A 26,380-nucleotide genomic window follows, 5' to 3' on the forward strand; every position below is an offset into this window, starting at 1 on the left:
CAGGGTCTTCTTCCTTCATCTGTGCCGGCTTCTAGGACTGCAACCTGCAGAACTGAGCCTGACCTCTGCGTCCCCCTGACCGTGGCACCTGCCCTGGGCTGGGAAGGGGTGATCTGCTTGGCTGTAAGCAGCTGGGGAAATTTGATGTAGAGCAGGGGGTGGGGAAGACTTGATCACTGTCTTCACATAATTAAAGGGCTGTCAGACATGAAATGATAATTATAGGAATGATCGTGGATTTGGCGACTTACAGCTTACATCTGTAGTCACATTCAGGCCTGGCAGCCCTCCCGTGAGGTAGAGGTGATGTCATCTTCAGGAATAGACGAGGAAGCTGGGGATTGAGTGAGGTTCTGAGCAATTGGCCCAGAGCCACACAGCTAGCAGTGGGAGGACGGGGAATGAAAACCCAGCTCTTGATTATATTGCCCCGTGCCCTGGTCATTTGACCCCAGTGTTGCTGCCCTTTGGCTGGACTTGTTCTGGGTGGTATCAGAGAACCGGCAGCAGGGCAGCAGCCGAGGAGCAGACTTCGGGAGGGATGGAGGCAAGAAAAGCAACTCCTTACACCCTGCCATTGCCAGGCACTTCTGTCCAACACTGCCGTCCCCATTTTACAGAACAGGAAGTCGGTGCTCAGGGAGGATAAACGAGTGTCTTCTCCAAGGCCACCATTTAGTATCAGCCTGTCTGGGACTCTCACCCAGTGTTACAGGACTCTGCCCTGCCCCTGTCCGGCCACTGTCTCAGAAGGGAGAACCCTCAGCCCAGAGGAGGGCCAAGCAGCATGCAGACAGGAGTACCCATCCCTGGAGCCGTGGGAGCCAAAGCAGGGGCGCTTCTGTCCTGAGGGCCGCAGAGGCAGTCTCTGTCCCGAGGGACATGCAGGGAATAGGAGTCCTGCCAGACAGCTCTGCCTCCGAGTGTGAGTCTGAAGTCCATGGTAGCACCAAGGGCAGGGAGGCGGCTCCCACTCAGGTGCCGTCCTGATGCAGATTTCAGGCTCCAGGTTCTATTTGGAGGTGCCCCAGATGCTAGGGGACCCCCGGGGTGCACCCACAGCAGTGTCCGTGTGTAGAGCTCTGGCCCAGGGCACAGTCGGGCGGGCAGCACCCGGCAGCAGCATGGCCTGCACTCACACGTCCTGCACGGGCTGGGGTCTGTGGCTGCAGCGCTGTGTGACCCTGTGAGCCCAGCTGCTGATAAGCTGTTTCCGCACGCATGGTCTCCTCTGAATGCAGAAGGCTGCAGGCGGGACAGAGATAAGAGGGATGAGGAGAAGACGTGACAACCAGCAGGGAAAATTGGTGCGCTGCTGCCAGGTGTGGGATGGAGGAGGGTGGGGGCGAGAGTGGAGGAGACAGGATGGGGCCGGGGCCTCTGGGACGCTCCCCAACAGCCACCCCTGTGCAGGGAGGGAGCCGCCTGCCCATCCAGCCAGAGCTCACCCTTCCCCTTCCCGGGCTGCTCTCAGCCACTTCCCTGTGCCTCTAGCCCATAAGGAATCACCCGACCTTTGTCCTGCTCTCAGGCAGCTGCTAGACTTGGAAGGGAAGGGGCTGGGGTGTCACAATGGGAGTTCCTTCCCTTGGATCCCAGGGGCCCCTGGGCTTCGCCTGAGGATAAACCCAGGGTTGGATGACGTCCTTGTCCACTGGTGGCCCTGAGGCCTCCCTGCATCCACACCGTCTTCTGCTCCTCACAGCGTGTCTGAGCACCATGGTCCTCTAAGGGCTGTGGGCCAGGGTGCACAGATACCTCAGCCATCCCTGCGCAGGAGTCCGCAGCCCAGTGAACTAACTGCCCCTTATTATGCACCTACTGTGTACCGCTTGATGTACATCACTTCATTTAACATCACCCCTCCAGAGTACGGATGCTATTCCCTTTTTACAGGGGAGGAAACCAAGGCTCAGTGGTAACTTTTACCCAAGTGGCAGAGCCAGGTCTGTCTCCCTCTTGAGCCTGGCTTCTTTCCAGGTCAAGTTGGTGGGTACCAAGAGTCTGTGCAGAAGCAGTGAAGAAAAGGAGGTCCCGGTGGTCCAGTGGTTAAGACTGCACTGCCAATACAGGGGTCATGGGTTTGATCCCTGGTCAGGGAACTAAGATCCTGCGTGCCATGCAGTGGGGCCAAAAAGAAAAAGGAAAAAGAAAGGGAGGTCTTGGGGGCTGCAGGGATGGGAGGAATTCCTGAAGGAGAGGAAGGCTTGGCCCAGGGGATGGGCCCCAGCGAGAGAGGAGAAAGGAATCTCAGGGAGCTGAGCTGGGTTTGGGATCATCACACTTGTGTCCCAGAGGGCAGAGGTGGGTTTCGAGGAGAGCTATGCAGGGCTGGTTCCCAAGGGAGCTGCTGAGAGTTGCCTCCTACCTCCACTCCTCCTCTACTTGGTCACCTTGTATACGTTGCTCAACCTCTGACTCACTACCACTTACCCACTTTGAGCCTTTGTGCAAATAAGCAAAGGGTGCCCCTTCCGCAGGGCTTTTGACCATTACCTGCTGGAAAATTTGTCACGACAAACATGCACGTCAGTGGTGTGACCATGATGTGAGTGGCGCCTCTTAGCGCTGGGGCTCTACAACTTGCTCAGCCTGTATGTGTGGCTGCCCTTCTCCGAGACTTGGGATCTTTGTTTGCTCTGAGATGGGGATACATACCCGGGCATTGTGCAGACAGTGGGAGGTGATGGAGGGCCAGTGGCTGAACCGCCCTGGAGCAGAGCCAGGCTGGCTTGTCAGGGGCGGGGCTGGCTCAGGCCCCTCCCCTATAACCTGCTCCGACAAGGACCAGTCGTGCCACTGGAGCCTGTTTGTCAGTGGAACTTCTCCCTAGGCCACTTCCTCCCCGAGCTCCTGGCCTTCCCTCCCCTTTCTTCCAGCCCCTGCCATTCGGTTTTTTCCTCTGATTGTTCTGAGTGACCTGCTGTGGACAGAGCCTCTTCACCCCCATCTACAGGCTCCCTGTGGCCATAGGACCTCTGGCTTTCAGCTCCCAGTACTGTCAGCCTTGGGTGGCCCCCAACCCCAGCTCATGCCTTGTTCCAATAATGGGGTTCCTAGTCCTTCGTTGTGGGTTTCCAGGGGTAGGGAGGGGGTGCCCCTCATTCTTGCCCCATCCTTCCTGCCCCATTGTCGGGATCCAGCCCAGTGAGAATAGTGACCCTTAGTACTCAGGACCCCTGTCCACCGTGGGCCCTCCTGACACCCGCAGTCTTCCTGATCTCCTGTCAGAATTGTCACTGGGTCCTGTGTCACGTGTCACCAAGGACAACCCCTCCCAGCACCTGTGGCCGGTTCTCTCCCTGTCACTGTCCCTGACACTATCCCCCTGATTCCCACCACCTACTGACCTCCATGCTGCTGGCCTGGGACAGGACTCATCATCGGCCGAGGCTCCCCCCTCAGCCAGGCCCTTCTCAGAACCTTGTCCTCTAGCCAGAGGCCTCATACCTACTGAGGGATAGTGATCTCTGTGGACAGAGAGCCGCTCACTACTGCTGGCTCGGTGTTCACAGAATACCAAGGGCTCCTCTTTGGAGGGGGTAGTAAGTTCGTAAACCCAGAGTGAAATCTCTCCTGGGTGGGCATACTCATGCCAGCGTCGGAGGAGTCTTTTCTCATCTGCCATCTCACTATCAAATCTATCTTAAGTTGCCACTCACCCTGGGAATATGAAGACCACCCAGACGTCAAGGTGGTTACAGTATAGTGGGGGTGGGGGTGAGTTCCTGACATACAGTGGGACAGTTCTAGAACTGCAGGGGTTGTGTCATAACTGACAGGGCTGCCACAGTTACGGAAGCTCTGAGGAGATGGAATCCCTGCTGGGATGGGGAAGGCCTTGAGGAGGAGGAAGAGGGTTGTCTGGTGGACCTGATAGGGCTTGCTTTCTAGACAGAGACATCGAGAGGTTAAACCGGGCTTAGAACTGTAGCTCCAAGCTGGCTGTGCGGTGCAGGAAGGATCAGCGATGCCAGCAAAGCTGCAGGCGGCCCGGGCAGTGGCTGGATGAGAGACGCTGAGCTTCTCCAAGCCCTCCAGCCTCTCAAGGTGGGGGGTGGTCTTGGGTCTCTCCTGCACTGACTTCCCCTCTGAGCTGTTGTTTGTGCTCATGATCTCAGCAGTTTCCCAGAGAGCAGGATGTTCCAAGCTTGCTGTGCCTCTGAGATAAGGGGACGGATGGAAGCAGGGGTACACCCGAGGGCCCAGCCGGAAGTGCCTGCAGACCTCTGGGGGAAGCAGCAGAGGTGGCGTCAGCAGGACCCCCTCCATCCACCCCACACGCAAACTGCCCCCACCCCCACCCCCGGGCCCCATGAGAGAGAGGGGCTGACCCCTGGTGGGGGTGGTAGAATGCCACATTTCTTCAAGTCTAGAGGCTGGGGCACTGCTCTTTAATCCTTCTCTAACTTGCTGTGTGACTCGAGCAAGTTGCTTCACCTCTCTGGGCCTTGGTATAGCAGGGGTGGAGGTGAGGAATGTGACCCATCGGACCCGGGATCACCCTCCCAGTGTGAAGGCTCAAGCAGATGTGGCCTTTGGTCCTGGAGATGGGCGCACACAGGAAGGGCGTCAGGCTGCAGCACTAAGGGCCCAGCTCTGCGGTGGACCCCCGACCCTGCCCTGGTTCCCCATCATTTTGTGACACCAGGCTTGGTGATGTTGGTCAGGTCACTCCCCTCTCTGAGCCACAAGTCCCCACCCATGTGAAGAGGGGCGGAGAGTACTGGCTAACACGCCCCAACTCTGCCCCCAACTGGTAGTCTGAACTTGGGCCTCAGTTTCCACACCTGTCAGTGGACGAGTTCCTATTGGAGCCGGGGGAACTTCCCCTCCTCCATGCCTTCCACTGTTTGGCAAAGGCAGGCCATGAGGGAGCGAGGGCAGCGGGGGAAGGATAGGTGCCCTTGTGCACCCAGCCTGGTGGTGGGGCTGCCACGGGGGAGGGGTGGGAACGTTCTGGGCAATGGTGGCCTGAGGGCCAGCCTTGCCCCCGCTGACCCCTGCCCTCGGTCCGCCCCTGCAGTGGGAGCGCCTCTGGTTCCTGCTCCTGACCTTCACCTTCGGCCTCACGCTCACCTGGCTCTACTTCTGGTGGGAGGTCCACAATGACTACGATGAATTCAACTGGTGAGTGGGGACCAGGGGGCAGGGCTGGGGCCTGGGCATCTGGTGGCTGAGACTGGGGTCGGGGGTGAGGGATGGGTTTGAACCTCTCTCCCAGGCTGGTCCTCAGGGCCTGGCCACTGAGGGCGTAATCCTCTAGAGAGAACAGACACTTAGGGGAGCTGAGACCAGCTGGGGAGAACAGGGAACTCTTTCCTGCTGCTGCCATCATGGAAATAGGGATGTAAGACAGGGCAGGGGCTCGGCTGGGAGCTAGGACCTCTGGACCCCTTGTGGACAAGGACTCCAAGGCCCAAAGAAACCAAGGCCTCAGCAGAGGAGGTGGTCCCTGACCCCAGGCCTCCTGCCTCCCTGAGCAGGGCCGTGGGCCGGGCTGGCAGATGTTGTGGTTCTGGGAAAGCTCAGGGTCCCTTGTGGGCAGCAGCCTCAGGTCCAAGGACATGTCTGGGGATGGGTGCACAAGGGCACCTATCCTTCACCCCCTGCCCTTGCTCCCCCACGGCCTGCCTTTGTCAAACAGTGGATGGCACGGAGGAGGGGAAGGTCACCCGGCTCCAGTAGGAACTTGCCCACTGACAGGTGTGGAAACTGAGGCCCAAGTTCAGACTACCCATTGAGGGCAGAGTTCGGGCTTGGCAGCTGGTGCTCCCTGCCCCTCCGGTGCTGCCTTTTCCTCTTGGTTAGAAGTTCAGCTCAGTGTGACCGTGGGCACAGGACTGTGAGTCCTCTCTCAGGCTTGGTGTCCTCCTCTGTAAAATGGGATAGCAGAGTGCTAGCAGATAGCAGGTCTTTCTGAGGACAAATGAGATGATGGATGTGAGAGGGCTCCAGGCTCCCCTAAACTCGAGGTCGCGTCCTGGGAGGCTGAATCTCCAGCTGGAAGGTGGTCGTGATGTTAGAATTTACAGTTTCTGGACTCTGGGCTTCTGATGGGCTGTGGTTCGAGGATTTTGTAGTGATTCTAAGACTCAGTTCATGGAGTCTGGCATTCGCTCCCCTCTGCATGGCACCAGGCTGTGCTTCTGTGATTAATGATCTCAATAAAAGACAGGCTGCTGCCCTGCCACAGCCCGGTGAGATGAGCTGGGGCCCCAGCCGAGTCCCAGAGGTGGCCTCTGGCCTTTATTAAATGCCATAAATAAATTATTCATCCGCACAGGCACTGCTGTGGGCAAGTGGGAGCCTTCCCCTACGGCCCTTCCCTGAGGCCCTTGGATGGCTCTGCTGAGCTGCAGGGCTGCTGCCCCACTGGTGGCCCACCCTGTCACGTACAGAAGGAGCAGCTGAGGGCCGGAGAGGGAGAGGACTCCCCTGTGGCCATACAACCAGTTAGTGCCAAGTGCACATATTAGGACAGTCCGGGAGACTGGGGCTCAGCAAGGTTAAGTATCCTCTCTGTAGTCACACAGCAGGATGCAGTCAGATCTGGGACAGGGACTTAAACTACCTGACTGTATCACGTGGCCCACGGGGCCACCCCGCTCTGCCCAGAGACTGAGCTCCCCATCACTGGGCAGCTCAAGCAGAGGACGGATGCTGCCATGTTGGGGAGGCCACAGAGGGAAGGCCTGCCTGTGCTTGGGGAGGGTCTGGGGACCTGCAGCTCCCTCAGCCAGTCTTCTGGTTTCCTGGAGTTGTGCTGGGATTCAGGAGCCCCTGGCCTGGTCCTCAGAGTACAGAGAGCCTCCAGGGATAGCTCATGCGGTAAGAAGAGGCGAGCAAGACCTGGGTGGTCAGGGCTGAATGGGGAAAGCCAGGGAGGGACTGGCTGGGCTGTTACTGTCAACAGGGAATTGGGGGCGGGGGGTCCCTCCCAAAAAGGAGAGGCGCGTGGAGCCAGGTGCTTTGCAGGAGCAGTTACCAAGGCCGGGGGCTGCCTTTTCCTGGGCCTCAGTTTCGCCTTGACTAAACTTGCCCTCGAATTCCGAGGGTGAGGGCCAGGCGAGAGCAGGTACCCACCCCATGGTGTCTTCCTGCAGTCCTCCCAGCCCCAGGAGGGTAGCAGGCCTGAAGCTGCCTGGTGCCGGCTCATTTTCTCTGATGATGACCCTGTGCACGTTGCTTGCTGCCTTCTCTGAGCCTCAGTTTCCCCACTTGTACAGGGAGGATGTGGGTGGTTCAGTCTTTCTGGAGAGCAACTTATCAGGCTCTAACAGGAGCCCTAAAAACAGCTCATTCCCTTTGGCCCTGTGATTCCATCTGTAGGAGTCTCTCCTAAGGAAATAATTGGTAATGCAGAAAGGTATGTGCCAAAGAGTTTTTGTTTTCATTTATAATAGTGAATAATTGGAAACTATGAATTGTCATTAGTAGGAAGTTGGCTTCGTGCGGTACATTAGTGCAACAGAAAACCGCATGACTCTGAGAAAAATCCCATTTCCTCAGGCTTTTACTGACATCAGTGAATGCTTATGTTAATAAGAAGCAGAGAGTTGAGTACTTACCTTGTTCCTCACGTAAACTGCATCCTCAGGAAACCTTAGGGAGGGCACTTTGTTATTCTACCCTGTAGATGAAGAAACTAAGGTGCGGGGAAGTCAGGTGTCACGTGTCATCAATGCTAAGACCTCATCTTTTCAAACGCTGACGTTGAAATTGAGATGAATGTCACAATCAATAGCATCTTAGCATCAGGGGAGTCTGTCACCTCCCCAGCGTCCTGTAAGCCAGGGGATTTGAATCTGCGAGTGCCTCCCTCCAAAGCCTGAACTCTGACCCCTGTGCTATACACAGTGGGGTCTCGGCTTTGCTGTTTACAAAAATATATAAGCAGAGCGGGGCACCCACCGGAAGAAGGCAGCAGAGTTTTGGTGATGGTTACTTCTGGGCAGTAGAATTAAGGGAAATTGTTTTCTTGTTTATGTTTCTTGCCACGCCCAGGTGTCCCCCAAGAGCCCTCCACAGGCTGACCGATGACCGGGGAAGCACTGACCTCCTCCCTGAAGGGCCAGAGTCTAGCACCTGAGCAGGCCGCCTGAGAGCTGAGAGCTGGCAGGCCCCAGGGAGCATCCAGGCTCCCTGGTGGAGGTCTGACCCCTGCCCCTTCTCCTCCTGGCAGGTACCTCTACAACCGCATGGGCTACTGGAGTGACTGGTCCGTGCCCATCCTCATGACCACAGCAGCTGCCTTCACTTACATCGCTGGCCTCCAGGTACGTGGGACTGTCTCAGAGGGAGGTGGCCCTGTTCTCAGGGGAAGGGAGACCTGGCCTGTGCCGGGCTGATGGAGGGCCCCACCCTGGTTTGAGGAGGATGGCTAGCTTTTCTCCAGACCTCTGGGGCTTGGTTCCTTCAAGGTGGGAGGTCCTCTTGCTTTGCCCCATTCTGGCATGTTTTCCCCTGACCCTGTGAGGACATCCCACTGTTAGGCCCCACTGCAGACTTCCTCTTCCAAGAACTTCTGCTTTGGTCCTTGCTTCCAACACTGTGCTCCTTCAGACTCAACTCAGTCCCCAGGCTGGCCTGGGAGCTCCTGGGTGTGTTACCTGTTCAGTCATGTCCAACTCTTTGTGACCCCGTGGACTGTAGCCCACCGGTCTCCTCTGTTCATGGAATTTTCCAGGCAAGAATACTGGAGTGGATTGCCATTCCTTTCTCCAGGGCATCTTCCTGACCAGGGATCAAACCCAGGTCTCCTGCATTGCAAGCAGATTCTTTACCCTAGTGAGTGAGCATCACAACAACTCTCCAGGCTCCTGGGGGACAGGCTCAAATCTTCTTCAGAATCCTGGGTCCTGGAACTCCCGAAACATGAATTAGGCAGCCCAAGTGTAGCAGGGCCCAATGAGCTCTTGAGGGAAAAACCCTAGAGGAGAAGGAACCTGGAGGAACCTGAAATAACCTGGAAGGAGGCCAGGCTTAGGCAGGGCTGAGCAGGGCTGGGCATGAAAATGGTTTGCTGGTTAGCTGACTGCTTGAGCCGGGCCTGGAGAGCCGTGGGGAGCAGGGTGTCTGGGGAACTGGCAGGAACCTGGGTCCCACGTGATGCCTGACTCTTGCCTTCTGGGCCCTTCCTCAGGTCCTGGCACTATGCCACATCGCCGTGGGGCAACAGATGAACCTGCACTGGCTTCACAAGGTAAGGGCTGCCTCCACAGGGACTCAGGGAGGAGGGGAGAGGCTGGAGGCCATAGCTGCAGAGGAAGGGCCCGGACACATCTTCCCTCCCCTGGATCATGGTTATAATTGTTCTAGGAGCTAACACTGGACTGTATTTACTCATTTACCCCCTCAGCAGCCCTACAGCATAGGTGCTGTTATCATCCCATTTTGCAGTTGGGAAAACTGAGGTACAAAGAGCTTAAGTAACTTGCCCAAGGTTTCCAACTGAATAAGTAGAGAGTCCAGGCTCCTAGATCCACAGCCGTGTGGTTAACCAGCGTAGGTCACAGCTCCAGCTCTCTGGCTGGCTCTGACTTCAGTCTCATCCTCTCTTTCTCTTCAGTGAGCTCATCTTAAAACTCTGATTCAGTGATATGACTCTCAGTTTAAAGCCCTTCCCACAGCTTCCATCGCTCCCAGGATGATCCAAGCCCTCCCTCCAGACATGAAGGCCCTGAGCAGGTTGGCCCCTTGCTGACCTCTCCCAACTGCTGTCATGGGACCGTCACCCTTGGCTTCTGCCACACGAGACATCTCAGGCACTCCCAGCACCCCTGGCTCTTCTCTGCTTTATGTTTTCGCTCCTGCCTCCCTTTCTCTCTCTTTTGGACCCTTCCTTGGTTTTCCTCCCACCTACACAAAGCTTCTCAGGCTCCCCCAGTCCCCTAAGGCTCCCTGGCCACAGTCCTGACATCTCATTGTCCATTTCCATCTGGCTGCCTGGCCCCAACCCTCCCTAGTCTAGGAGCTCTGTGCAGAGACCAGAACTGACTTTCCATCTCTGTGTCCCCAGTGCCCCGTGCAGGGCTGGACCCAAAGCAAAGAGGCATCATACACTCCAGAGCCTCGACTCTCCGGCTCACTGTTCATGGCTCACATGGTGTGGAATACACACGGCTGATGCCTCCTGCTCTTTCTGAGACCCCAGTGGGCTCAGGAGTGGCACAGAACTGACCCAGACAGAGGCCCTCCCTCCCAGGAGCACCAGGGCCCCAGAGAGAGGGCCAGGCCACCTCTCTTTCCCCAGAGCCTGACTCCATGGGCTGGCCATTCAGGAAGAGGCAGAAATGTCCAGGAATAATCATGAGCCCGTGAGATGGGTCCAGAGTGACTCTGAGGGAGGGGCTCACTTCCAGCTAAAAGGATATAGAACGGGAACTGGAAGAAGGATGTGGTGAGCTCCACTTGGGGTGCGTGCAGTGGGAGGTACCTGTGGGCATCCAGGCATGCCTCCAAGGTCTGGAGCTGGGGAGTCAGACCCAGGTGACTAAAGTCCTGGAGGGATAAAGAGCAGTGAGCCGTCTCTGGTCGCCTCCCACCTTCCTCTTGCTCATCACTCTTTCCTAAGATCTCTTCTGCACTTCTGAAGCCTTCTCTGTGAGGGACTTTCTTTTCCCAGCTGCAAAGCTGACACCTGAAAGGACGACAACTGCGGGCACCCCAGGTGGGGCTGGTGCACACCGCGGCCCCCTCCTCTGGGGCCTGCCTGGCTCTCAGCAGGCCAGGGCACACCTGCTTGATCCCAGCAGAGAGGCATCTGGAGGCTCAAGCCAGCCAGGGCAGCAGTGCAGCGCAGGGAGTCTTCTCCTGGGGGCAGGGGCTCAGATCCCTTCGTCTGCACTGGTGCCAGCTCCTAGGGTGCCAGCCCTGCCTTCCTCTCCCCTCTGATCCCTCCCAAGAGATCTCAGCATGAGGAACGTCCTTCCAGCTGATGCTTAGCTGGATTCACTGCACCAGGAGGGAAGGAGCTCCCTGGGGCTCAGTAGTCAAGTAGGGGCTGGAAATTCTACTTCTCTGTTTGCAAGACTCTATAGTTTTATTCTAAGATTTTAAGGACTTCTTATTTGCGGAGCGGGGGTTGTTTTAGCTAACTTTTGCCCATTAGTACATTGACACGGTTCAACATTACAAAAGAAGTACAAAATGTAAATCTCCCCATTATTTTTCCAGAGATATTTTAAGCACATGCAGATGTGTGTATGTACACACACATACACACACATTCCTTTTTCTTTAAACACAAGTGGTAGCCTATTATACCCTCATTTTGCATCTTAACATTTTTTTGGTAGTTTTTTTTTTTTTTTTTTGCAGTATAGTTTATGTATGGGCTTCCCTGGTGATTCAACAGTAAAAGAATCCACCTGCAACGCAGGAGATGTGGGTTTGATCCCTGGGTCAGGAAGATCCCCTGGAGGTGGTAATGGCAACCCCCTCCAGTATTCTTGCCTGAGAAATCTCATGGACGGAGGAGGCTGGCGGGCTTCAGTCCAAGGGGTCACAAAGAGTCCGACACGACTGAGCCCGCACAAGCAAAAATACATGATTGTGCCTATAAAGCCACCCTTGCCCATAAAGTGTTCAGGCATTTCCGGGCTTTGCCATTCCCGGTGGGTGACAATGGTACCTCGGTGTAGTTTTTTTTAGTTGATTTGCAATGCTCTGTTAGTTTCAGATGTACAGCCACGCGATTCAGTTAGACATGTCTCCTCCTTTCAGATTGTTTCCCACATAGGTCATTACAGAATACTGAGTATAGTTCCCTGTATAAGAACCGACCTATACAGTAGGTTCTTATTAGTTACCTATTTTATATATAGTAGTATTATTTATATATGTATCAATCCCAGTCTCCCAATTTATTCCTCACACCCCTTTCCCCCTTGGTAACCATAAGTTTGTTTTCTATATCTGTGACTCTATTTTGTAAATAAGTTCATTTGTACCATTTTGATTTTTAGATCCCACATATAAGTGACATCATGTGAAATTTGTCTCTGACTTACTCCACTCGGTTTGACAATCTCTAGGTCCATCTGTGTTTCTGCAAATGGCATTATTTCATTCTTTTTGATGCTGCCATTGTTGTTTAGGTGCTAAGTTGTGTCCGACTCTTTGCAACTCCATGGACTATAGCCCTCTAGGCTCCTCTGTCCATGAGATTTCCCAGGCAAGAATAATGGAGCAGGTTGCCATTTCCTTCTCCAGGGGAGCTTCCCAACCCAGGGATCGAACTCACGACTCCTGTATCTCCTACATTAACCGACAGATTCCTTACCACTGAGCCACCAGGGAAACCCACGCCCAGTTTTCAAAAATTATGTTACTGACATTTGTCTGCAAAGAGTAGGACACGTCTGAGCAGCTAACGCAACAGTTAGTGAGCACTGGTCATTCTGCTGTCAGCCATGGTGCTGGGCATTTCACTTGCGTGCTCTCGTGTATCTTTCCAAACCCCTTTCAGGCAGGTGCTCACTCTCCCCATGTCTGCAGCTCAGGAAACACGCTCTGAGAGGGTGACCACACCATTAGGCACAGTCACCAAGGAATGTGACATGAGTGGGTCCCTGAGCCCTGGGCCAACCATCTGTGACTTAAACCACACAGAACCCAGATTCTAATCACCTTCCCAAGAGGCCAACGTGTTGGCAAGGCTGGTTTCCAACTCCTCCCAGGTCCCAGCACCCAGGCAGGGCTCAGTGAATGAATGGACGTACCTCCTGTATCCTCCATCCCTCCAACTGTTATCGTGAACCGCAGTGCCTCCAGCACGAAAAACCAAAGACCACTTTCTCCAAGGCTTCCCCTGGGCTTTCCCCACTTTCTGGGTGGGATGTATCCTTTGCAGTCAGACTTGAGGAACAGCAGTCTAGCTGTTAGGAATCAGCGCTGTTTCCGTGGCTTCAGGACACAGTGTGTGTGGCGAAATCCCACAGGCGCTGACCACTGCAGGAATGCTGCATAATGGTTGCCACTATGACGACTGCTGAGTTCAGAGAGGATAAAGATTTTCATTGCATTAGGATCCTGGGAAATCAGTTTTATCACAAGTATTTCCACTAGCAGTTATAAAACACGCTCAGGAAGTGACCCTCCAGAGATGCTTGCTGTGCCTGGAGCTGGGGGCAGGGAGCCTGCATGTTGGGGTGGGGGGTCGAGAGGATGCTCCCTGGGCCTCCCTCCACTTCGCTGTGAGGGCAGATCCCCAGAAAGAGCCTGACCTCCAAGATAGGCAAAATGGGGGTTGCTTCTGACTCTGCCCCGTCTAAGCTACATGACCAAGCAAACCCTTCTGCTCTCTGAGCCCCATTTTCCTATGTGCAAAATGAAGACAATGACATCCTGACTGGGCTTTCCCAAGGATAAACATGAGGGAAAAGCGACGGGGCCTACCACAGACCCAGGGCACACTTGGGCCCTCCATGCACCTTCGTACCTCTTATTCCCATGTCTTCTGGGCCGGCCTGTCACAGTCCATAAGGGTTCCTACCCATTTCAGCCTTATTACTGCTTCTTATTAGAACATTTGTTTCCAGGCTGATGGGCCAGAACGACAAACCTCCAAAGGAAACCTTAATCCCAGACAAGAATGAATCTTCCCTGCTTGGCAGGGAACGAAGATGGATCAGCTGCCGTTTTTGCTCTCACGAGCCAGAAACTCAATTTAGAGCCTGTTTGGTTGTTGGAGGGCTCTGGGAATGCTGCTGCCACTGCCAGAAAAGGCACTGTAGGGAGAGAAAGAGGGCGAGAGCCCTGTTGGCACAGAGAACCGCTGGGAGCAGGCAGTAGGGAGTCAGAGGTGGTGGTCCTGGCTGGTGCTTTGTGGAGCTGGGGGGCTGTGGAAGGCTTCAGGGTGAAGGCATGACCTGAGTTTTACAAGACCAGCCTGGTGGTGCAGAGATATAGATCCAGGGCCCAAGGCAGGGACCCTGGGGGCTAAATAACCAGAAGCTAGGCATTGCTTAGTGTGGGGAAGCATCTTGTGTTACGGGACACATGTCAGATCGCATCTGTCCCCACAGCTTTCTGTCCCACAAAGGTTCCGTCAGAGCTCCGCTCCTTACTTTCTCTGGGAGGGCAGCTCCCATAATTCGTAAGAGGCTGGAAGCTGGGAGGCTGGGACTGAGAGTGCGCCTTGGTGGCAGGGCGCACGGGGCCGCCCCCTGCCTCCCCTCTGCTTGCTCCTGCCTGAAGGCCGAGGGGAGGTTGGACTGGCTATCAGGCTCCTGCACAGGACCCGGCTCCTCAGCCTCCTGCCCTGTGACCTGGGCAAGTCACCCTTCGCCCCAGCTCCAGGGGAGCCTTGATATCTTCACCCATCACGCAGGATGAAAGGTGGCTGGGAGGGCGGGCAAGGCCTGGAATGGGACCTGCTGGACATGGGGAGGCCCCAATTGCTGAGTGTCTTCCCTCCCCTGGGGCCTGAGCCCTGGGGCCATGTCCCAGCCCAGCCCACCTGCCTTCTCTCCACCCTCCTGTCCCTTCTTCGCCGGGCCCACCCACCTGCCTCCTCCCTCTCCCGCACGCCCCGCTCTCCCCATCCGTGTCTCGGCCCCTCCCTCTGTCTCTCTACCTCCGCTCTCCCTCCCCCACACACGGGGGACCCTTGGGCTGTCCAGGCTCTGGCACCCCCCTGACCGTCTGGTGGTTCATCCCCTATAGATCGGGCTGGTAGCCATCCTGGTAGCCGCCGTGGTGGCCATGTCGGCTGTGGCCCAGCTGTGGGAGGACGAGTGGGAGGTGCTCCTCATCTCCCTGCAGGTGAGTGGGGGTGGGGGCCCATGGGCTGGTTCCCCAGGACCCTCAGAACAAGACAGCGCCTTTAGGTCACTCCCATTCCTCCAGACTGAAGTCCAGAAGGCGGGGTAAGGGTCCACATCACAGAGCAACTCAGAGACAGGGAGGATTCTAGCACCCAGGGTCCCAGTGTCCTCCGCTGAAAAATAGAGACAGCTGCCTGCCCCACGGATAGAGATAGGCCGGGAGGATGCTGGGTCTGGGCATGGCTGGGAGCTGACAGTCTCCCTTGTCCCTTCCTGTACCCAAGGGCACAGCACCATTCCTGCACGTGGGGGCCCTGGTGGCTGTCACAGCGCTCTCCTGGATCGTGGCAGGACAGTTTGCCCGTGCAGAGCGATCCTGTAAGTATGACTGGGCAGGACTTGTCCGCACCCATGTGCTCCAAACACCAAGGCCAGCTTGCCCTGCCCCCACCTGGACGGTACCTGGGCAACCTGGGGATGCGGTGGGGCCCTTGCTCTTAGCATGGTGAGTCCTAGTTCAGAGTGGCCTGCAGGTTGCACAGAGGTGACAGCCTCAGCCTTGCATGTTCCCTCCTCTGTGTCTCTACATCTGTGTGTGAGTTAGAGGCCGGGTTCACTTTTGCAGCAAGAATGAGGAGTCTTCTTGGTGCAGGGTCCCCCTCAAAGTGTCAGGGTCCAGATCGGTGGAGGGAGGAGGGCTCTGGCATGCCCTGCCCTGCTGCCTGGGGCTCACGGTTGTGCCCGTGTCTGCAGCCTCCCAGATAGCCATTCTCGGAACCTTCTTCACCGTGGTGTTCACCCTCTACCTGGCCCCTCTCACCATCTCCTCTCCCTGCATCATGGAGAAAAAGGACCTGGGCCCCAAACCTGCCCTCATCGGCCACCGCGGGGCCCCCATGGTGAGTGCCACTTGTGGGCCCTAAAGACTGGGTGAGGGGTGGGCAGAGCTGCCATTCCAGAGGGAGACAGGCAAAAACCTATCTCCTTGCAGGGAGGAGCTGGCAGGGAAATGGGTATAATAATAACAGCAACGATTTTTAGCCCTTCTTGGTGATGATGTGTGTGTGGTGGGGGTGGGGGGTGGTATATGGAAAGGATTGGTGTAAAGACTAGAGAATTTCAGTTCAGTTCAGTTCAGTCGCTCAGTCGTGTCCGACTCTTTGCGACCCCATGAACCGCAGCACGCCAGGCCTCCCTGTCCATCACCGTCTCCCGGAATTCACTCAGACTCACATCCATCGAGTCCATGATGCCATCCAGCCATCTCATCCTCTGTCGTCCCCTTCTCCTCCTGCCTCCAATCCCTCCCAGCATCAGAGTCTTCTCCAGTGAGTCACCTCTTCGCATGAGGTGGCAAAAGTACTGGAGCTTCAGCTTTAGCATCATTCCTTCCAAAGAAATCCCAGGGCTGATCTCCTTCAGAATGGACTGGTTGGATCTCCTTGCAGTCCAAGGGACTCTCAAGAGTCTTCTCCAACACCACAGTTCAAACGCATCAATTCTTGGGCGCTCAGCCCTCTTCACAGTCCACCTCTCACATCCATGCGTGGGATCAAGTCCTGAAGGCATCTTGCTTAAAAGATTTCACTTTTATCCTGAGGGCCCTGGAAAGACATTGTGAGGCTGTGGGTTAGGAAGACCCAAGAGAGAGAGATGCTGGTTGTGGGGAGGGGAGCAGGCTCCCAGGGCCGGGATGAAGCAATAGGAAAACCCTCCTGTGGGCAGGAGAGCTGGGCGCAGCCCCAAGCCCACTGCTAAAGGAAAACATTTGCACCAGGGTAAAACAGGGGAGGAAGGCATCAGAGACAGCACCTGCTCCTTCTCTGTCACCCCTGTGACCCCACAGTAGGCCCTCCCCTTCAAAACAGTGAGTATGGTCCGGAGCCAGGCTTCCAGGCACCTTGGCAGCTGTGGGAGTCAGGACCAATTCCATCTTCACTGGACCTGTTGTCCCCATCTAGTACCCCGGGATGATGGGAGTGCCTGCACCATAGGGCCACGAAGAGCAGGAGTCTGTTAGCATGTGTGATGTGCCTATATATGAGTCTGGCTTACAGAAAGTAAGAGTTACACTTTCCTGTCTCCTTGGGCAAGCCCTCCTGCTTCCTTAGGTTGGGTTTCCCCACCTACAGAAGCCTTGAAATGCGGTTCTCAACAGAGGCAGTACCTCTCCTCACCACCAGAGGGCGTTTGAGGGCTCTTGAGAGCTTTTTCTTGGTTGTGAGGGTCTTTGGGAGGTCCACTGTGTCACCGAATTTCAGGGTAGTTAAGGGAGCCTCACAAAGGAAGCATTTAAAGGAGGTGTCGAGTCTGACAGGGCTGCAAATCACCCTGAAGGTCCTACACCCCCTGCATATGGGGGTATTATTGTGCCCATTTCCTAGATAAGGCTGAGACCTGTGCCCCTGAGTTGGAGCCTGGTGTCCTCCCATCACACCCTGTGCTGTTTGCTCTCAGCACCTGGAGGCAGCCAGCTGGAAAGGCCATCGTTTCCTATCAGAGGGATCTGGATTTGGGGGTCCAGTTTTGCCACATGCTGCCCATGTGTCTCAGGGGGTTGCTGATCTCCTCCAAGCCTCCCTGCTGCTGGCTTTTGTGAGGATAAATTAGAAGCACAGCCTTCCAGGAAGCAGGGCCCCAGGTTATAGCTGCTCTTCTTTCCATGGCCCCTATTACTCATCCCACCTGCTCTGGAGGCCACAGGACAAGAAGGCATGCTGAGGCAGGAAGGAGGGGGCAAAGGGAAGGAGCAAGATGGCCTTGTGCAGGTTGTTTTTTTTTTAGCAGAAGTGGAATGAATAGTATAATGAATCCAAGAGCACCTTCACTTAGCAATATTTTGCAATATTTTGCCATTCTTGTTTCATCCATTTCCCTGATTTTTCTTTCCCCTCTCCCTTCCCCCCACCTTAATATTTGAAAGCAAATCCCAAACAGTGTATCATTTTACCCATACTTACTTCAGGGTGTATCTCTAATGCATAAAGACTTTAAAAATGGAACCACAGCCGCAATGCCACTGTTACACCTAACCAAACTCATGTTTATTCCCTAACACCATCTAATACTGAATCAGCGCTCAGCTTTCCTTTACTGTCTCTAAAATGTCTTTCTGTAGGTGAAAGTCAAGTGAAAGTTGCTCAGTCGTGTCCAACTCTTTGTGACCCCATGGACTGTACAGTCCATGGAATTCTCCAGGTCAGAATACTGGAGTGGGTAACCTTCCCCTTCTCCAGGGGATCTTCCTAACCCAGGAATCGAACCAGCATTTTCTACATTGCAGGTGGATTCATTACCAGCTGAGCTAAGTATCTTTTGTGCTAAGCTGCTTCAATCGTGTGACTCTATGGACTATAGTCCATCAGGCTTCTCTGTCCATGGGATTCTCCAGGCAAGAATACTGGAGTGGGTTGCCGTGTCCTTCTCCATAAGTATCTTTTAGTCTATAATAATCTTCTTCCCTTTTCCCCCATATGTTTATTTGTTGAAGAAACTGAGTCATTTGTCCTGTAGAATTTCCCCATTGTGCATCTGGCTGATTGCATCCTAGCGGGGCTCCTTAAGAGGCTGGTATAGGTGTCTTGACACAACTCTTTCTTGTGTCACTGTGAATGCGTGAGTATCAGTGTCTACACCTGTATACATCAGCCTGGTGGGGGGCGGTTCACGCATCTATGTGTGGTAAGCCCAAGTGCTCCTCCCTGTCTTGGAGATGGTATCTGGGTGTCATTCCTGTTGGGGGGACCTGTGTGCGTGTGTGCATACTGTAATATTTGGTAAGACTGACTCCAGAGTTGAGCCTCTGAAGCACAGTGGTCCACCATGAGTCTGTGCCGACCGCCCCACACTCGCACATTTCTGACAATACACCCCATCTGCATTTCGGCCTGAGGCAGTGAGAACCCTCTTTCTCCAGGAAATCAGCACCTAACCTAGAGAGACCTGAGTTTAAAAAGCCTCCAGAAAAGAGATTAGGCCCCGCCCAAACACTTCCTCTGTCCCCAAGAGTCTCCATAGCCACTGCTATGCTCTTTTTGTCTACCCACTGTCTACCTCCTGCCAGTACCTCTCCGGTGGTCATTTGTGGGAGGCCTGGCACCAGGGCATTTGGAAGTGATTGAGTAGGAACTCCACCAAGTCCACACCTCCCCTTAGGGGCCTCTGTGGGGTCCTACACAGCCCCCTTAACTGGGAAACAGGTAGCCCCTCCCCCAAGGCTCCTCTGCCCTGCAGAAAGGGGAAGAAAGAAGCACACATTTCAGAGACTGCTGACATCTGTTACCTCATCTATGAGCTTGATAACATTAACCCATTTGACAGCTAAAGAAACTGAGGTCCAGAAGGGGAAGTGATGGCCCAGGTTGGTGACTGGGAAGGAGAATTGTTCCGCCTCAGCTCCAAAGCCTTTGCCACGCCAGGCTGCTTTCCAGAAGAGGGGAGTGTGTTATGTGCTGGGAAATGGGAAAAATATGGCCACAGGGAGCAAAGATGGGAATGAGCATGTCTTGGTGAGAAAGGGATGAGCCATGGGAGCACTTTCCATCCATCTTCACTGCCTGAAGTCTTCCCAGTCTTCCATCCTACACTGCGCGCGGTCCTAGCACAACCCTTGGTATGGTGCTGACCCCTAGTGGCAGAAAAGGGTATGACAAGATCATCAGACTAAACTAGGGAGGGAGACTCAGACCCCCAACACCCCCAACTCCCCCAACTGGAAGGACCCTCAGAGAACACTGTACTTATACCCTCAAGGAGCAAATGGGGAGACCAAGGCCTATAGGATAAAGAGATGCACCAAAGGCCACAAAGCTAGTTAAGGACAGGCAGGACTAAGACTAGGATTTTCTGATATATATGCTGTAGGGTAACAGCTGTCATTTATTAAGCATTTACTGGATATCAGGCAACAGGCTTGGGGCTTTTAATAACAGTCTAAGAGATGGTGTTTTCATGTCTGTATAGGTGAGGAAACTGGTCACCCTACTGAAACTGTGGCATGCTATCTACCCTCTCCTCTCCCTTGGGTATCTCTACCCGGACTCCCAGTATAAACAGGAGGAAACTTGGCATTCAGCTCAGCCCCAGACTATATAGAGGCAGAAGACTGTAAAAATATCCTCTGACCTCCACATTTATATTCATCAACACTAACCACCCCTGTTTCCCTACCCCCCCCCAAAAAAAAAATCTGTGAGACAGGCATGGTTTAACAGATAAGGAAACTGAGCTTCAGAGAATGCCCAGGGCCCCACAGCTACTGCTTGAAGGAGGGGGATTAGAACCAGGCCTGCCCAGCCTCCCGGCATGGAAGACTTTTGTTGGCTGGGGAGGGGCACACCAGCTAAAGCCTGGCTTTCCCCTCACCACCACCTTCCCCCTCAGCTGGCCCCAGAGCACACACTGATGTCCTTCAGGAAGGCCCTAGAGCAGAAGCTGTATGGACTCCAGGCTGATGTCACCATAAGGTAGGTGTGCGGATTGGGAGGACAGCACCTCTTCCCCTCCTCAATGCATCCACATCCAGGTCCCTGGAGAAACCTCTGGTCCCAGAGTCTTGGGGATGGGAGAATGGAGGCTTGTGTTACCCACTGCAGGGCAGGCACCATGTTTATGCAAGTAAACACGCGCTGTGCGTGTGTGCGCTAAGCTGCTTCAGTCGTGTCTGACTCTCTGTGACCTGATGGACTGTAGCCCGCCAGGCTCCTCTGTCTATGGGGATTCTCCAGGCAAGAATGCTGGAGTGGGTTGCCATGCCCTCCTCCAGGGGAGCTTCCCAGCCCATGTTCCTTATGTCTTCTGCATTGACAGGCAGGTGCTTTACCACTGGCACCACCTGGGAATCCCCTTGTGCCATACTCCAGGATATAAAATATGTAGAGAACAAAACAGACTCTCTTGGTTCAAGCAGAGTGGAGGTAGGGACCTGGAGTCCTGCCACTGATCCACTTAATGGAAATATTAGATCTGTATGGCTCAGCAAGATGGAGCACAAACACTCTGATGAGTGAAATCAGCAAGTTCCTGAGTGATCCATTCACTGTGATGTCAGTTATATTTTTAAAGACCAGATAAAACTGATTGATACATTTTCTACATGTAGATAAATAAGTATGTATTAATATTTATATAAAGGGCAAGAAGAATCCATGCCAATCTGATGACATCATCTCTGAGGAGGGGAGGGGGCAGGGTATTGAATTAGGGTACCACAGTATGAAGACTCCACTCCCATTGTAGACATTTTGGAATTGTGTGTTTATCAACTCTTCCTAGCAGATGGTAGAAAAATGTCTTGAGGATAAGGAGCACGGGGGCCTTTTACTGTTCCATACTCAGGCACCTTATGGGGCTTATGGCCAGCAGTGGGGGAGACCACAATGATAGTGAGATGGAATTTGTCAAAGGAGCCTGCATTTTCCCTCTTCTTATATGGCATCACGTGGACTGGGTTCTAACCCAGGTTCCACCACTCACTGGCTGGTAGGCCTTGAGTTAAGATACTTCTGTCTCCAGCCTCAGTCTCCCCATTATCAAATGAGATAGCATCTGCCTTCCAAGGTTGCCAATAGGCCCAGCCCTTCCTCCTCAGCCGTCCCCAGCCCTGTCTGACCCTCAGAGCCAGAGGGAGTCACCTATCAGTCCACTGACTTCCCTGTGCAGTCAGGACACCTGAGGCCAAAGAGGGGCAGAGCCTTCCTGAGCCCTTTGGTAGGCTGGTGTAAGTGGGTGGGCAGGAAAGAGTGGGACGAGCAGGTGAGGGACCCGGGTGGGCAGTGACTCCGTGGCCCCACCCTCCCGCAGCCTGGATGGGGTGCCCTTCCTCATGCACGACGCCACCCTGCGGCGCACCACCAACGTGGAGGAGGAGTTCCCAGAGCTCGCCCGCAGGCCCGCCTCCATGCTCAACTGGACCATCCTGCAGAAGCTCAACGCCGGCCAGTGGTTCCTGAAGGTCTGGCAGCACCTGTCCCAGTCCTAGGCATGGAAAGCATGGGCGGGACTCCACAGAGAGGACCGGGGGCCGCCCGCCGCTCAGGCGACCCTCACACGCCCAGCTTCCTTGACTCACAGCCAGGCTGGCTGGCGGCCTCCTTGGCTCATGCCACTGCAGCCCAGATATCGTGGCTGTCACTGCCTGTTCTGGTTCTGCCCACCCCCCACCAGAATAAGTTGATGGTGATAGTAATAGTTAAAACTGTTAACACTGTAAAACTAGACTAAGTCGGTTCTCTGATCTGAAATGGTACTAAAGGAGAAAGGTACTGGGGTCTGGGAAATGTTCCAAGCAAATAACTCTTTTGGTAAGCAGACTGGGATAGAGAGGTTAAGGTTGGGTTAATCTAGAGTCCCCATGGGGCCACAGCCTTCAGTTTGCCTGACTTGCACACACCAGCAGACACTGGCAGCTCAGGGGTCTCCAAGTTCCATAGCCAGGAAGGCATGTGGAGGCCCCATAGGACTGGTGAGGCCACCATGTGTGTCCCTATCTCTGATAGACGGACCCGTTCTGGACAGCCAGCTCCCTGTCACCCTCCGACCACAGGGAGGCCCAAAACCAGTCCATCTGCCGACTAGTGGAGCTCTTGGAGCTGGCCAAGGGCAATGCCACGCTGCTGCTCAACCTGCGTGACCCGCCGCGGGAGCACCCCTATCGCAGTAGCTTCCTCAACATCACGCTGGAGGCCCTTCTGCACTCAGGCTTCCCCCAGCACCAGGTGAGGCCCTGAAGCACACCCAGCCCCGCCCCTGGGGAGCCCCGCCCCGCCCCTGGCCGCAGGGAGACCAGGCCTGCCTGGAGTTTAGTTCCAGCTATAAACTCCTCTCCATACCTCAAGTTTCTACATTAGTAAAATGAGGGTAGCATGCCCCACACCTTCCTGACAGGGTTCACCGTAGGGACGAGAAGGAAAAAAAGAGGTCCTTTAAAATATACAAAGGGCAGGAGCAGGGCCAGGTTCTTGGGAACACAGTACTCCCGTGAACTGCTGCCCACATCCTCGGGGTGTAATACTTGGGAATCAAAAGAATCTGATACCAACTATGGCAGCATAGCAGACGCTGGTGTCCATGTGCAGAGTAGTGGACATTTGGGGGGTTATAGATCTTGTCCTGACTAGGGTCTGGAGGGAAAACTCCCTGAGGTGTTGCCAGAGCAGTTCCTAGCCTTGGCTGGGACCACATCCTCTGGAGATGGTCCAGAGGACCACCTTATTACCTGTAGGCTTTCACTGTGTGCCAGGTCCCGCCTCTTTTAACCCCTCCAGGTGCTCCAGGAGGGATAGACACCCTTCCCCATTTATAGAAGAGAAATCAGAGGCTGCCTCTCTCCTGCCTGCAGGTCCTGTGGCTGCCCAACAGGCAGAGGCCCTTCGTGCAAAAGGTGGCTCCCGGCTTCCAGCAGGTGTCAGGCTCCAAGGAGGCGGCCGCCAGCTTGAGGAGAGGCCACATCCAGCGGCTGAACCTGCGCTACACTCAGGTGTCCCGCCAGGAGCTCAGGTGCCTACCCTACCCAGCCAGGCTCACCCAGAGGACTGGACACGTGGGCTCCGGGCTCAGAGAGGAGAGGTGGAGAGCATCGGGCAGACCTGGGCTTGTGTGTGAGCTTGGCCCTCTGGGAGCAGAGGTTCCTTCCACCAGTTGTGAGCATGGTATGGGGGTGTGAAGGACCAAGCTTTACAGGCTTCCCGCACAGGCCCAAGGGCTGACCGGCCTCTGTCGCTGCCCCACAGGGACTATGCGTCCTGGAACCTGAGTGTGAACCTGTACACGGTCAATGCCCCGTGGCTCTTCTCCCTGCTGTGGTGCGCAGGCGTCCCATCCGTCACCTCCGACAACTCCCACACCTTGTCCCAGGTGCCTTCCCCACTTTGGATCATGGTGAGTTGGAGGATTACTGGGGGTCTGATGGCTACCTGTGACTCCCAGGAGTGGGGAGCAGGCTCCACACCTGCGGCTCTCTCTGGTGAGGTGTTAGGGGTGGAGGGAACACTTAGGGGGACATGAGGAAGATTCTTCTGACCTAAGGTCAGGAGATTCTGGGAGGTGGGAGGAACCTGGGCCTGAGCCAAATGGGAAAAACACCAAGAGCCCTAGAGAAATAAACAATGAGTTTTCTTTTGGTTTTGAGGATTATTACATTTTGTTTTAAAGGAAGGAAAGTAATTGAGAAGAGAGGGCAACATGAGGGCAAGAATAGGAGACACTGAAATCTGCTCAGAGAGTATAGCCAATGAAACCAGATTTCAACTTGTCGAGCAGCTGAAGACTGGCCCGAGTGCTAGTCTTGGCTCTGCCAACCAGGGGTCTTGGGGAGCCCTTGACCTCCATCCACTGCCCCCACTGCCACTTCCCTGAAGTCATGAAAGGCAGATGGAGGGTCTCATTATGGCTAAGACATTGCCAGTGTCAGTGAATCATCTAGGATTTGGGTGGTTATCTTTATCCACCTGCCCATTGTCCTTGAAAATCTCCCGAAGGCTCAGCTCGGAATGAGATGAAATAACTGACGTGGCGGCAGCAGCTAGGAGCACACTAATTTCCAGGCCATGGGAGCTGACCAACAGCAGAAAGTGCATCTGGCCCGTGCCTGCCCCTCTTCCGCAGCTCCCCTGAGATCGCGGGGCTGTGGGGCCTGGCTCTGCAGGCTTTGCCTTCCTAGGCACCTCCCTGGCCCCCTGGAGGGGAAGCTCCCACACTCCACAGCCTACAATGACACGTACCCTCCCATCCGCATGGTGCCACATCCACCCACACTCACCTGTGCACCCGCTCGTCACGTCACAGCCTCTCACTCAGCTGTTTGTCTTTCATATTTTGACTCTCGCGTTAAGCTCCCTTAAGCACATAAATCCTCTAGGGTTAGCACACACCACCACCTCTACTCTGACTACTGCGTGGCTCTCTTTTATCCTACACACCCACACACACACACCCCAAGCCCCTCCAAGTCCTCCTCTGCCCCTGTCTGAGGGTGACATGTGGTCCTCCTGCCCATGGGCCCTTGGTCTGGAGCCCTGGTCTGGACCAAGCATGACTGGAAGCTGGCCACGGGCCGTCTGTCCACAGCCCCCGGACGAGTACTGTCTCATGTGGGTCACCGCCGACCTGATCTCCTTCACCCTCATCGTTGGCATCTTCGTACTCCAGAAGTGAGTAGGCCCCGACCGCCTTCCGTGGTCTTCCCTGCCCAAGACAGGCCAGTCCCCACCCCAGCCAGAGGGTGGGGTCCCATCCTCTTGAGCCCTTGGCCGGGAGACATCCTGACCAGACCACCCTGTTCAGGGGAGAAGGAGGCCTCCCAGTGGCCCCCAGCCCGCCCCCCTCAGCCAGAGCCCAGTGGCTTCTGGAATGAGCACCCAGCAGGGAGCCCAGAGCCAGGCTGGGTGGAGATTTGCTGTGTAAACTCCTTGGTGAGTTTCAGCTCCTCTCTGGGCTGGTCTCCCCACTGCCCCAGTGTCACCCAGGGCCTGGGTTCCCACAGTTCCCGTGCCAGCTTCCCCCCACCCTTCAGGACGACAGCTGGGGTGGTGGTTGCAATGGGAGTGGGCTGGTCCCGGGGAGGGGGGTTTTACTCTTGACTGACGTTCTCTCTCTGCCCCATACCGCTCTGATCCGGCGCATGTCCCTCCTCTCTCCCCCTCCCCTCTCTCTGCTGCACTCTTGGCATCTCACAGCTATCACTTGATCAGGTAATTCTGGTGTGGTCCTCCTCCTCCTGTTCCTCTTTCTCCCTCTTCCTCACCACCCCCTTCTCCACTTCCGTCTGAAAGCCTGCCTCTCGCGGAGCCCTAGGCCCAGGTCTCCCTCCCAGGCCCTGGCCCTGCCTGAAGCCTCCTCCCTTTCCTCACTCCCATTGTCTCCCTTGCAGCCCTCCCGCTCTCTCTCCATCTTCGTGTGTGTCCCCCTGCTCTCTCTTCCTCCTGCAGACATTTCCTTGCAGGTTGCTGACCTGGCATCTCTCAGCATCGAAGTGTCTCCCTCTGTGGAGGAGGTTCTGCCTGGGCAAAACCCCCCCACACCTCCCGCCACAGCCTGGCACTTTGGGCGAGGCCTTCCCAACGCCCGGAGCACAGCCTACCAAGTTCTGTCTCTCCCTGCCCACCTGCTGCCCTCCCATCTCCCAGTTTGCCTTTTCCACTGCTCACTCTGTTTACCTTTCTCTCTTATCTCTTTCACTTTCTGTCTCTTGACGCTGACCCTCCCCTTCTCCCCTATATGCACCATCTTCCCAGCTTTCTCCTGGGAGGAGACCCCAGTGGTTGAGCTTCCTGTCCTAGATGTACCTTGCTGCAGAGACCCGGGCCTGACACTTCCCTCCTGGGTTTAATGTTGATTTTCAAGATGAGAAGTCCCCCTTGGGCAGGTGCCTCCTAGGTCAGGCACCTTCACTGACCAGCTTCTAGGAAGAGGAGCCCTGGGCTCCCTGACTGTGGGGCTGAGCCCAGAGAAGGGCCGTTTACCTGGAATTTCCACCATCCTCTCCGTGGGCAGATGTCCTCCCGTGCTGGCTGGTGCTGTGCTGGGCCTGTGGCAAAGAGTCGGTTCTTCTGCCCGGAGCCCCAGGTGCTCCGTGGGCATGCTGGGCCACTCGAGATACCGTCAGGGCGACA

At 55.3% G+C, this 26,380-nt stretch overlaps 1 protein-coding gene across 2 annotated transcripts in view; it reads left to right on the plus strand.

The window, feature by feature from the left end:
- Positions 1-26,380, plus strand: part of GDPD5 (glycerophosphodiester phosphodiesterase domain containing 5) — an 88,522-nt gene that overhangs the window by 56,290 nt on the left and 5,852 nt on the right. Inside the window, exons 4-16 of one of the 2 annotated variants that reach the window (XM_013969769.2) lie at positions 5,027-5,130; positions 8,186-8,279; positions 9,146-9,205; positions 14,671-14,769; positions 15,056-15,149; positions 15,525-15,670; positions 20,154-20,236; positions 21,573-21,723; positions 22,268-22,486; positions 23,110-23,267; positions 23,501-23,648; positions 24,837-24,919; positions 25,445-25,459. In XM_013969769.2, the coding sequence (XP_013825223.1) occupies positions 5,027-5,130; positions 8,186-8,279; positions 9,146-9,205; positions 14,671-14,769; positions 15,056-15,149; positions 15,525-15,670; positions 20,154-20,236; positions 21,573-21,723; positions 22,268-22,486; positions 23,110-23,267; positions 23,501-23,648; positions 24,837-24,919; positions 25,445-25,459 (1,454 nt within the window). The remainder of the gene's footprint in view (positions 1-5,026; positions 5,131-8,185; positions 8,280-9,145; positions 9,206-14,670; positions 14,770-15,055; positions 15,150-15,524; positions 15,671-20,153; positions 20,237-21,572; positions 21,724-22,267; positions 22,487-23,109; positions 23,268-23,500; positions 23,649-24,836; positions 24,920-25,444; positions 25,460-26,380) is intronic. The other variant, XM_005689989.3, reaches the window with a different exon arrangement.

This window comes from Capra hircus, chromosome 15, assembly GCF_001704415.2.
Source record: "Capra hircus breed San Clemente chromosome 15, ASM170441v1, whole genome shotgun sequence".
NCBI lineage: Eukaryota > Metazoa > Chordata > Mammalia > Artiodactyla > Bovidae > Capra > Capra hircus.